The 12,815-nt window shown below is 30.4% G+C and overlaps 1 protein-coding gene across 2 annotated transcripts in view; it reads right to left on the minus strand.

The window, feature by feature from the left end:
• Nucleotides 1-576: 576 nt before the first annotated feature.
• LOC106465921 (CD2 antigen cytoplasmic tail-binding protein 2 homolog) overlaps nucleotides 577-12,815 on the minus strand; it is a 25,897-nt gene continuing 13,658 nt past the window's right edge. For both annotated transcript variants that reach the window (XM_013926159.2, XM_022393873.1), the window contains exons 4-5: nucleotides 9,312-9,849; nucleotides 577-1,950 (exon numbers count right to left, since the gene is read on the minus strand). In XM_013926159.2, the coding sequence (XP_013781613.1) occupies nucleotides 1,730-1,950; nucleotides 9,312-9,849 (759 nt within the window). In that variant the 3' untranslated portion in view covers nucleotides 577-1,729. The remainder of the gene's footprint in view (nucleotides 1,951-9,311; nucleotides 9,850-12,815) is intronic.

Here is a 12,815-nt window from a genome sequence, read left to right on the forward strand (position 1 = left end):
ATAAAACAGTATTGATAATGTTTTGATATAGGCTGTAAAACAAAATAACAAAGAAATATGACATATCATGCTGTGTAAAAAATGATCATATTAGTTTGTGGATGCCTGGAGATCTCATTAGTTGTTTCCTCATTCAGGAATAGGATGTTTTATAAAATCATGTCAAGGAGTTAAAAACTAGTTGTCTAGTCAGTTTAAATATATATTCTGCATAATACAGGGGTAAGTGATGCTTTATATTCATTAATGTATCATAAAACTTTGTACACATGTACTTGTTATGTAGAAAATTTACTCACCACTTAGTCTTGATTTTAAGATATTCCACTTCTATCTGTTTTGAAGAGTTGGAAGCTAAATTTTGTAAATGGAAACATTAATATAGATCTAGGAAAATTTAGCTTTAGCACAATTACCTAAACAAGGGATAGGTCACAACAAGCAAGGGTAAACATACCATAAATATTATGTTTTAAAAACATTTTCTGTTAGATATACAGAAGATGCAACTAAAACTCTATGCACAAAATGATGTTATTAAAGAACTGTCCTTATACCAAAACAAAAGAGAAGAGATACAACAAAAATGTGTGGTGGCAGAAGCTAATCTGAGAAGGATAGTTTCATTCCACACATGCAAGTTTATTTCATTAATGGTTTGGGTTCTGTGAAGATAAGTTTAATACAAAATGTAATGTCACATTATGATGAACATAAAAATAACTAACAAAGCATATGTACAAACTGGCAACAAAAAACACCAATTACCACACAATCAAAAACATTTGTGAAAACAATGTGATATAATGAACATATGGCTTATTACAAGAAAAAAAAAATCACTTGCTAGTCAACAACATGAACTACTTGCTTCTCTTGAATTGTTATATATATATGTCCACTAACTAGATTTTTTTTTCCTTTAAGCTACTGTGACATACAACTGCAAAAACACAAGCTGTAAATCAACAGATTATTTATTTTGTATTACACATAAACCTGTGTAATGGGCATGGTTGATTTACAAATACATACAAATGCTTTGATAATAAACCTTCACACATGCATGATTTATACTTTTAGGAGGCAGGTCTCTCAGACACACAGATTTACAGTGCTTGTTCCATGACAGCAGAAATATTTTTTCTGTTGCACCCAGTTTATAATAGAAAACTTAGTACAACTAATTTTCCAAGGAAAACTTTGAAACAAATTCTTTCTTAGCTACTACTGACTTTTTGAATGTAATCATTTCAAACACTTATGTTTAGTGATTTAAAAAAATTATATTCAGATTATCAAATTTCATTACGCAAAAGCTGTCAATAAACAAATGCAGTATTAACAAAACTAAAATAACATAACTGTACACACTAATGAAAATTGGCCAGATTTTATTTTGACCACAGTACTTTATAAATTTTATGTCATGGTGTCAATATTTTACAGTCCCTGTTTCAAAAACATTATTTTCCAAAGTATCTATTACAATACAGATAAAATAAGGTACTTTACTAAAAAGTAATAATTTTTATGCACTTCACATTGTGAATAAAAATATCTGAAAAAATCTGAGACTGACTTTAAGCCAACAATCTGACATTTTCATTTTTTCTAACTTATGAGAATTTAAGTTTAAGTACTGTATTCAATGACAATTATTTGGTACACAGATCCCAATAGGTCTTAAAAAGTAAAAACAATGCAAACAAAAGAACACACATATTTTTCAAAAGTAAAGTTCAAAATCAATGCGCCTTGAGTCGTAAAAGGGAGCTTCAACTTCTCCAGCTCGTCGAACCCACACACCATCATCAAAGTATCCAGCTTTAACCCATTCATTCATTTGCAGAGATGAGTGAGGCCCATACATTGGAGACTCTTCATTATTTTCCCATCTGAACTCCCATGTGACTCCACCTTCATTCTCTTTGACATTGCTGTCGGCATCTGAAGAGAATAAAGACAAATGAAGATTACTTGCTCTTTTAACTTTGAAAACGTGTTCACTTAACTCTTAAATCTTCTGCTATAATTTCTAGTTGGCTTATAGGAGAAATAACAACTCCCAATACAAATATAACGTGCAAGCTTAATCATCAATGTCCTCATAATTAAATAAATACTAAATCCTAATAAAAATAACTTATTTTGCCTATCCTTTCAGTAGAAAGTATCACTTTCAAAACTGTTTTATCTCTTTTACAAATACTAATGAGTTACTCATACAGATACCAGACACCCCCTATGAAAAAAAAGTAAATCAACAAATATTATATTCCACCTTAAACTTACACAACAAAACATGCTGGCTTTCACTGCCAGGCAACACAGGCTCACTTGCAAAGAGGGTGGTAATTTTCCTATACAAGTTTACTTGTAAAAATTCCTGATTTCTCCATAAAAGCACTAAATGGGGAAAAATGTTTTCATATTTGGAATCAGGGCATAAAAATGCACCAGTTGCCAAAGTATTTGTGTCAGTAATCATTTTCTGAATCGTAAACCCATTTATATGTTGTTAATAAACTCATACAAAGAACAAAAACTACTTTTTTTTTAGATACAATTTGTTAATAAAAATGTCAACTTATATTCCTATAAAGAATACTACTTTTAATTCCCATTTTACTTCTTAAGTAATATTATTTGAATATTCCTTTTTACAAGTGAAAGTGTTTTTATACATTTTGACCTTTATTAAATAGAAAAAAAAAAGGTTATGTAAAACAGAAGATTTTAACCATATTTTGTTTAAAAAAATATATGGTTATTATTAGTTTGTATATTATTAAGCACAAAGCTGCTGAATGGGCTTTTATTTGATAGAGCAGAAGACAACATCAAAATTCAGCATAAAAAACAAAATTAATTAATGCTCAGGAATATATATTTTTATTACAACAACTAACGTTTTTTGTAAAAAAAATTTCATCACAATATATTTATATCAATTTTAACTCCAGAATAACTTTCACTACCACAAATTGGACGTATATTTTGACAGAAAAGCAGAATTTTGTGAATTCTTAATTATTCAAGTATATCATGAAGTAGCTGTAAAAGTCACCCAATTATAAACATGTAAAAAATCATATTTCTCCCACAATTTTGTGATATAATATTTTAAATGTAAAACCAAAATTGACATGGTAAAGATCTTTCCTTGTTTTAAATATAATTACACTGTTGAAATGTAGAAAAAAAAAAAGAATATTATTTAAATTGTGAAATTTATAAATACTTATGTATTCTATCATGTACTTACTCAAAGACAACTGTTTAACCATATACAGGTTAGTAACTGCCAACAAATAAATAGTAAACCTTTTATATAACATATATGTAATGGTGAAACTCTCATAATTATGAAATTGAGGAAGAAAAGGTCAAATGTACATTTAACAAACATTTCATTTAATGGTTTCATGTTTTCGCTAGTACAAGTATAATCAAATACAGACTGAAATAGCTTGTAAACAGGTACAGTACCATGCAAAAGTATTCACCCCCTGCAAAGTTCCACATTTTGTTGCCATCTGAGCTTGCAATCATGAAACTTTCAAATGGGACTTTATATTTAGAATCTACACAATCTACTTCAAACTGAGAAAGCTAAAAAACCCTAATATTATGTAAGTTAGATTTTTAAAGAAAATTAGAATATTCTTTTTTGCATAAGTATTCAACCCCTTTGCTACGGCAACCCTAAATCAGTTCAAATGCAAAAGATTAGTTTGAAAAGTAACAAATTTAGTGTAATCAAAGTGGTTTAACTTCACTTTAGAGTAAATGCATCTGTTTAAACCACAACTCACATAGTGATACAACAAACCAACAATGAAGACCAAGGAGCTTTCCAAACAAGTCAGAGATAAAGTGACAGAAAAGCACAGATCAGGAGAAGGTTACAAGAAAAGTTCAAAGTTGCTGATTATCCCTTTGAGTACGGTGAAATCCATCCTTAAGAAGTGAAATGTGCTTCATACCACCCAGTCACTACCCAGATCAGACTGCCCTTTTAAACCAAACAGCCAGGCAAGCAGGAAACTGGTTAGGGATGCCACTGTGAAGCCAACAGTGGCTTTGAAAGATTTGCAAAGTTCCAAGTCTGAGATGGGAGTCAGTGTTTATATATCGACAATATCCCTGTCCCTATACAAAGCTGGCCTGTATGGGTGAGTGGCACGAAAGAAGCCATTACTGAAAAAGAATCATCCTAAATCTTGTATGGAGTTTGCAACAAGGCATGTAAATGATACTGCAGACATTTGACAGAAGGTTTTGTGGTCAGATGAGAAAAAATTTAGCTTTTTGGTCTAAATTCAAAGCGTTACATCTGGCGCAAGCCCAACATATAACATCACCCACTCAACACCATCCCAACTGTCAAGCATGGTCGTGGCAGCATCATGTTAAGGGAAAGCTTCTCATCAGCAGGGACTGGGAAGCTTGTCTGGATTGAGGAGAAGATGGATGGTGTAAAGTACAGGCAAATCCTAGAGGAAAACCTGCCAAGAATCTGAAACTGGGTCAAAAATTCACATTTCAGCAAGGACAATGACACAAAGTGCAAGGCAAAGCCACACTGGAGTAGTTTTAAAAGAAGGAAGTGAATGTCCTGAAGTGCCAGGAAGGATGGGCAAAAATTACACCATCCCATTGTGCAAAGCTGGTAGGGGCTAATCCAAAAAGATTCACAGCAGTAATTGCTGCCAAAGGTGCTTCCAACAAGTATTGAACTAGGGGTCTGAATAGTTATGCAATCAGCAAATTTCAAATTATGTATTTTCTTTGCAGGTTTTGATGACATTCAACTTCCTTCACACATAACAGTGTTAAGTTTGATCATTAGAGGTTTGAATAAAAACAAGTTCATTAAAAAAAACTGTTTACATTATTGGTAGGGGGGTGAAGGCACTGTTTATTTATGTTAAACCAAAGAACCAAAAGTAACTCTGGCATTCACTCTCAAGTGAGTGGGGAGGAGCCTAAGTTGATTTGGTCATTTAAAACTTCATCTGGATTCATTGGTATACTTCTACTTATTTCTCAAATTTCCAAGTTATTTAATATTTTACTTTTTTCACAGACATATACAATTTTTTCTGGATGGAATTGGTTTTTAAGTTTCCATAAGGGTGATGCAAAAGTTGAGTCATTTTCCCATTTTCCAGCTTCTTGAATGTTCTTTAATTCTTATTTTTGTAGGATGTCCTGTATGATCTACATATACATTATAGCATTCTTGACATATTAATTGATAAATACCACTATGGCTGTATTTTTTATTTTGTCTTTCTTGTTACACAGCATTTTGCTCAGATTGTTTGTACACTAGAAGACTAGTCTATGGATTTCTTTGTTTATTCTGTTATATAACAGAAAGGAATGGTGTAAGATAAGCTACACTGGGAAACCTTCTCACAAAATATATAACAGACTAAATAATAATGTATATGTAGGTCAGACAGGATGTCCCATATAAAAAAAGAATATTTAAGTAGCTGGTAATTGGAAAAAATAAACTTAACTTTTACATCAAACCTTATGGAAACTAAACACCAATTTCACCCCCAAAAAAAGAAAAAACTGCAAAATCTTACATGGCTGTGAAAAAGATAAAAATTAAATAACCTGGAAATTTTAGAAATAAATAAAAGTATAAAAATAAATCCAGATAAAGTTCTAAATGACCAAATCAACATATTTATTAAACATTAATTTTCCTTGATTTCCCCAATTTAGCAAAACATTTAATACTTTTTAAAGTTATTCTAAACATGGACTTTGTTTTTAAGAATATGAATGATTGCATTAAACTTTTCCAGTGTAATACAAAAATGGCAGAAGGAAGAAAAAAAGGATTTTTCTGAGTTTTTCAATGATCAATGCGTATTGCACAATTTCATTTCTATTGATACTGCTACAGTAAATTCAGAAGGTTACAAATGGCTAGAAGCTCAAATGTCATACCTAATAGCAAACATAAACAACTGTTATTTTGTGGTCTTATAATTCCTAATAGTCAAAAACACTAACAAAATATGTTTTAAATGCTGAGTGTAATTCAATAAATCACTAGTAAAAATAAGAGTATGAAGTACTTTCAATGATAATCAATATTAATTATAATCTGCATTACCCAATGTTTTTAAAAAACTATAATATTTTAAATTTAACTCACTATTTATAGAAAATTAAGAACTGGTCAATGAAACTGTATATGAAAAAAAGTAACACAAACAAGCTATTCCTGACAGACAATTCCTACATTTGAGACGTCTGTGCAATTCCTACATTTAAGACGTCTGTGCTCCAACAATGCTGACTTCAGATGTAAAGCAAATGACATGACTCGTTATTTTAGACATCAGAACTATCCCAATAACACCACTTAAAAGGCTAAACTTGCCACATTCAGTTTATCACAGGCTGATTGTCTCCACTAGAAAGACAAAACACATACTGATAGAGTTATTTTAGTCCTTCACATACCATCCTTTAACCAGACAGATTAACAGAATTGTCAAATGCAACTTTACCTTACTAACAAGAGACAACACATCTAATGATATTTTTACCACCCCACTCTTAATTTCTTTCAAATGTGAGAGGAATTTGAAAAACTGTCTAGTAAATTCGAAATTACAGACTGAAGTGTTTTTACTTGCACAAACTAATGGAACTCGTCTGTGTGGATGAACTATTTGCTTCACATGTAATTTTTTCACCAACTTAAAGACTTTCTCCAGTTCTACCTTTACCTTTAACGTAAAAGGCCAATTCACCTGTACATTAGAGTGCATTATTTACTGTATTCGCTGTACTAGATGTAAATGGCACCGTCGACCACCCAGTCCCCAAACACTTTAACTCCCTAGATTACAACAGAATTGACGACATGAGTGTACTTGTTTTATTACATGCCCCCCACAACACGTATGATCGCAAAAGCCTAGAACATAAACTCATATTTAAACTAAAGTATCTTCCACCACATAGAATTAATGAACATTTTTTTTTATGTGATTACAGCTTACATTAATTTCTCTTTGTCACCCTTGTTAATTAGACACCTTCTACACATATTTCCCTTATCATTATCTTTATTAAATTACTATTTTATCATTTTTTTTAAATTTATGTTTATTACTTTTCTGTGTCCTTTTAATTTCTAAAATCCAATTTCTGTCACTTTAATACTTGTTTCCCATTTTTAAAACTGTTTAGAGAACCACTTCAACAATGTTCCTTCTAACAATATTTTTGTTAACAAGCTCCATGCAGTATCTACATAATTTAGAATCTCTTTATATTCTAACCCTTCGATGATTCTGGCTAAGCCTTTTTTCAATGTAACACAGTTTAAACCCCCTGATAAAGGGCTTTTGCCCGAAACATTGCAAATAATAATAAAGTTTTTGTCATAGAAGTGAGTTTTACCAATTATGAACATTTTTTCATGTCTTGTGGTCTTTTATACTGTGTGTTTTTTCTAAATGAAACTGTATGGCTCTTCTATGTCAAAACCTTTCTTCTAACTGTCCATGTATTAAGGACAGATGCAACAGGGGTCTGTTTTCTTCAAGTATGGTTTTTTACTGATGATAATGATTTGAAGTAAATAACATACTAATCTGACACGATAGCATGTTAATCATAAAATAGATCAGAATGTAACAAAGAAATGAAGTTTAAGTTGTATTTTATGATTAATTTTATTGATATATAAATTAGGTATTTCCTTTTTATTTCCAACAAGAACATAAATAATGCATTTTTTCTGTCTTATGGTTGTAAGTTCTGTCACCCTGAGTGCTTATCATACATTAGGTAAATACAAAAACACTTTACTAATCACAAAATTCCTTGGAGGTGTGGAAATTGGGAGGCGTAATATACCATAACCTACAATATCTCATTTCTTTATTTTTTACTTTCTATTTTTAATTTCTTAATTTAAAATATAAAATGTTTCAAGAGTTCTTGAAATGATCAATGTATGTGATAAAATGTTAGTAATATGTATTTTCAGTTAATCAACAAGTAAAAACATTTTCATATATATTCAGAAGCAAAAAAGTGATAAACAGAGAAATATCATGTTACATACACTGTAAACATATTTGGTACCTTTCTCAGTGAAAAAAATCCCAATGGCAACATTAAAGAAATTGGGAGGTGTAATGACATAACCTAGTTGGGTACTTTCAAAAATAATTATTATTAATAATCAGCATTAAAAATTATAATACATTAAATGCAATTCACTTTCCATAAAAAAAAATTTAAACTGGTTAATAAAACCAATTTTGACATAAGTTTTAAAATTCATGAAGCTACAGTTCTGAAGAAAACTTTGGATTGTATGTAACTCAGAAAGAAGGTAAATCCTATACTACATTAAGTAATAAAACATGAAACCACAACCACAATTTTTCTGATGCTGTCATCTTGGGTCTTCATCTGAAAAGCTGAAACTAATGTGGCCAAGAAACAACACAGCAAGTAATTGCTGTGTAAAGAAACTACACTTTATCAAATACTATAGCAAACTGATACATTATCCAAGTTCAGTGTCATGCTACAAACAACTGGGACCAAAGGCAAAAAAATTACATGGTCATGTAGGAGCCAGGCCCCTAAAGGAATGTACTTGAACACACACCAGGAAATGCACAACTTGAGGGCTTTTGTAGGCTTGTGAAGTCAGTTTATAACAAAAAAAAAACACAAAAAAACAGGCAGAATCTGCTATAGCTTTTTGAAGAGATGTAGCTTTTGGCCAACTGGGCTCAGGGTGGTTGCTCTCCCTTGCTTCTGTGGTGGTACTGTACTGTCCAAGTTGGCTTATTTTGAGCTTACAGCCAGATATGTGGTTTCTCCAAGTATAATCTAACTACTATACAGCCTTGCTGGCCTTATATTCAGTATCACAATTCATTAAATTGGCTGCAATATGGCAGCTAAAGTAGTTTACAATTTACAAACGATTTAATATTTAACATATAAGTATATTAATTAACAGAAATATCTTTATCCTGTTTAGAAGCTCTTTAAAATTCTTAAACAATAAAGATCAAATACACACTAAGACCATTTCACATTTTTAGCAACATATAACAACTTTTTTTAAAAAGATTTATAAATATTTTTAACTCTTTATACATCAAAAATATAAATATGCAGATGATTGTGAATTGTAACAGTATGAAATTTGAATGAGTAAAATTTTAAAGAAAGATCTTACTTCCTGAAATGTTTTCACAGAATTGTGTAAGATCAAATGAACGTATTACTCTTTTTACCTGATTTTATTGTTTCTTTTCCATCTTCTGGATCAGTTCTCTTTTTTTCCTTGTCTTTCTCAGCACAAATTTTAGAATCAAAACTATCTGAAAACATATCAAGAGCATCATCACTTGTTTCTGGTGCAATTTCAGTTCTATCTTTTGCTGTCTTTGCCATTTTCTTCTCATCCTCAACTTTCAAAAGAAAATCTAATTTCTCATAAGTTTGTTCATAAATGTCCATATCTCCAGACTGTAAAATTTCATTTGCAAGTTCAGTGAGCTGAAGCAGCTTCTGTTGATCCACCTCAGAATTATTTTCGCTGTTTGTTTTCTGGTTCCTTCTATCCTTTAACCATCGACGGCTGGCACTGGACTGCTTTATGCTACTTCCACCACCACCATGCCTACGAATTGCTCTCTGAACAGTTTCTCCAGGTTTCATAAGCTTCAGCATTTCCTTATAATTATTTAATTTGTCAGACATTTCCATTTCTTTGTCAAGGTTATTTTCATCATCCATATTACCTTTTGTAATTTCTTCTCTGGATTTGATCTATAAGGTGATAAATAAGTAAAATTATGGAAAAAAATAACAGAGCAATCTTGTGTATTCAGTCACTGTGACATTTTCTTATACTTTTATATAAATTGTGCGTTGAACTAAAAATCAATATATTTATTACTATTGTTAAAAAAAATAACTTCAGGTCAATATAATGAAGTATTTTGAAGAATGACTCTTAAAATATATCACAAATGTAATTTAGTAAAATGTCATTAGTATTGTGAAACATGTTGTGATACAGCATGACTGCCTACAATTTTTGTTTTGTTACTGTAATGTTATTTATAATTCTGTGCTAAACTAAATTGAAAACAAAACTGGAGAACAAATATAAAATCCCCAAAAAAGCTAACAGTCCCCTATTTCTCAGAGACCATATATAAAAATATTACCACTTAAAGCATCAATACATAGTTTGTATTTGTCTGTTAAAATGTGGTGTTTTCCAAAATGTTCCATGTGAATACAATCAACATTTTATAACATAACTGGACTACTTAAATACTAATATGTGTTCAACCATCATGATAACAACAAATAGAACAAAAGGTTTTCACAGTTTCTATACTTAGAGAATGCATGTTTTGATTTATTGTACAAATTCAAAAAGTTGTTTATTAGTTACATCATATACTTTTCTTATGACTAGTTGGTGTTAGCTTTCTGATAAAAAAAAAGTCTCTAAAAATGATTATTGTGAATAATAGGAAAACCATACTTAGTTTAAACTCAGAATTAATTATTGATAGTACAGTAAGTTTTTGTCAAAGTCTAAACACCTGAATGCCAAACTGACCATGTTTTCAAATTTTAATAAATACAAGCATATTTATTTTTCTACAATTGTAAATTACAGCTGTTCATTTGTTGTACTAAAAAGTATGTATACTTGATCGCTGAATGTTATCCTTTAAATGTTGGATGAATAATACCGAAACATCAACAAAAATGTCTACATCACTTTAAAACTGTTTCATTTGTAAGCTTTTGATCTTATCCCTGGGATCATTATCTGATTAACTGTTAGCCTGATGATTTTCCTAGGAACAGCATGTATATAATAATAAAAAAAAACATTTAGCTCAATGATGGTCCTAGAAACAGTATAAAAAAATTGAAGGAAAAAAATTAATATGGTGTAAACCCATTTATAGGTGTTTTAACAGTGCATGTACTTTACTATGCTAAATAAGGAGTGACAGACTAACTCACAGTTTTACATGGATGTTTTTCTACTAATTGAAATGACGGTAGAAAAAAAGGAATCATTTACAAGATTAAATCTATCTTCTCACTTTTTTTTATTTGCTTTGAAAAATAAATGCTTCTTTATTAACAGTAAAAATATAAAACAAACCTAGCTAACCATAACACAGCTGTATTCAATTTAGTCCTCTCTGAAGCATGGGATTTATCTAAAGCAGTTAATATTATCTTCTAGACATCAAAATCAAATACTAAGGGCTCAACTGAACATAAGAGGCCACATTTAAACTTAGTTCCACATACTCCTTACTAAAAGTTATTTTCTTTGGTGAAGAAACTCGTCTGGTCACTAGCCCAAAAAAATCGTATACCGTATGCCAAAATCAATGTGCTAATATAGAGTGAAAAATGAAATATCCACAAAAAATTTTTTTTATTATTACCCCTTTCAAGAAACTTTTTTTCTTATTCTTAAACAAGAAACTGTCTGATGTAAAAGAAGCAAACATATCCAATAAAAGAAATTATAATATGTTAAACTATAATAAAAGACTTCAGTTTGCTACTGTGTGTTTCTGAGTTATGTACGTAACTGCTCATTACTTATAACAAATCTTACAGCAAAAAAATCTTCTTAAATTAACAGTATTTGTAACTTAATGTCATGGTACTTCTTTTAAATAAAAATCATCCATAAGAACTGCAAAAATCATAGGTAGGAGGTCATATGGCTTACCTAACACAAGCCTGAAAAGTAGCATTAACTTAAACTAACTTTTTTACAAAGTCATAACCATATTAACAATTAAGTTCTTCAAACAGGCATCTAGTTGCAGTGTTCCAGATCAGATACGTACCCATGAAAATATGCAATTCTGTACATAAAAAAATGCATTGGAAATAAAGCTTGTACATATCACGTGTGTATACTAATCATTGGTATGTACATCATTCAGATATACGTGCCTATTCGCCAGTTTGAAAGAAACAATATATTAGATATGACAAAAACAGAGTGGTTGAAACACTATTATCAGATGCTCTTTTAATTGTTGAAAATCCCTAAGGGAATAGATAAAGAGTACAGTGTTAAAAAATATAATAGGCTCAACATAATTCATGTTTTAGCAGCTCGGAAAAGGTGTTCATACAAAACAATTATCGATGTAACAAATGGCTTATACAAATAGTGTTCCAACCACAACTGTGTTTCTTGTGTCCTAGTCAGCCTGATGAGCTTTGGATTAAGTGAAACACACCGTCAGCAACAGATATGCCAAACACAGATGGCTGGAATACTATTATTATACATTTTATAGAATTTACTTTTCACTTATAAAATAACAACATTAGTTCAAGTATCTGATACAGAGATGCTTCACTGCATAGCATTAAATGGCACAATAAAAGCTATGTATTTTCATATATACATTGACTTTGATAAAGGAAAATTTTATTTGGTATGATAATACCAATAAATGATGTTCCTATTTCATAATCCATTTAATATCTTCCATTTCCACTAATGTATTATAAATGGACCATTAAAAAAATGATATTCATATTTTTTTCACTAAATGTAACTAATTATGAATAAATAAAATTTTGTATCTTGAAGCATATATAAAAGCCTCCTGTAAGATGTGTTATATTTTGATGTCTTTTCTTGAATTTTTTACATAATTTTAAACATAGTTCTATACAGTAATTTTTTCACTTATGATCACTTTCATCTTTTACAAAACATA

This window comes from Limulus polyphemus, unplaced genomic scaffold (assembly GCF_000517525.1).
Source record: "Limulus polyphemus unplaced genomic scaffold, Limulus_polyphemus-2.1.2 Scaffold2094, whole genome shotgun sequence".
Classification (NCBI taxonomy): Eukaryota; Metazoa; Arthropoda; class Merostomata; order Xiphosura; family Limulidae; genus Limulus; species Limulus polyphemus.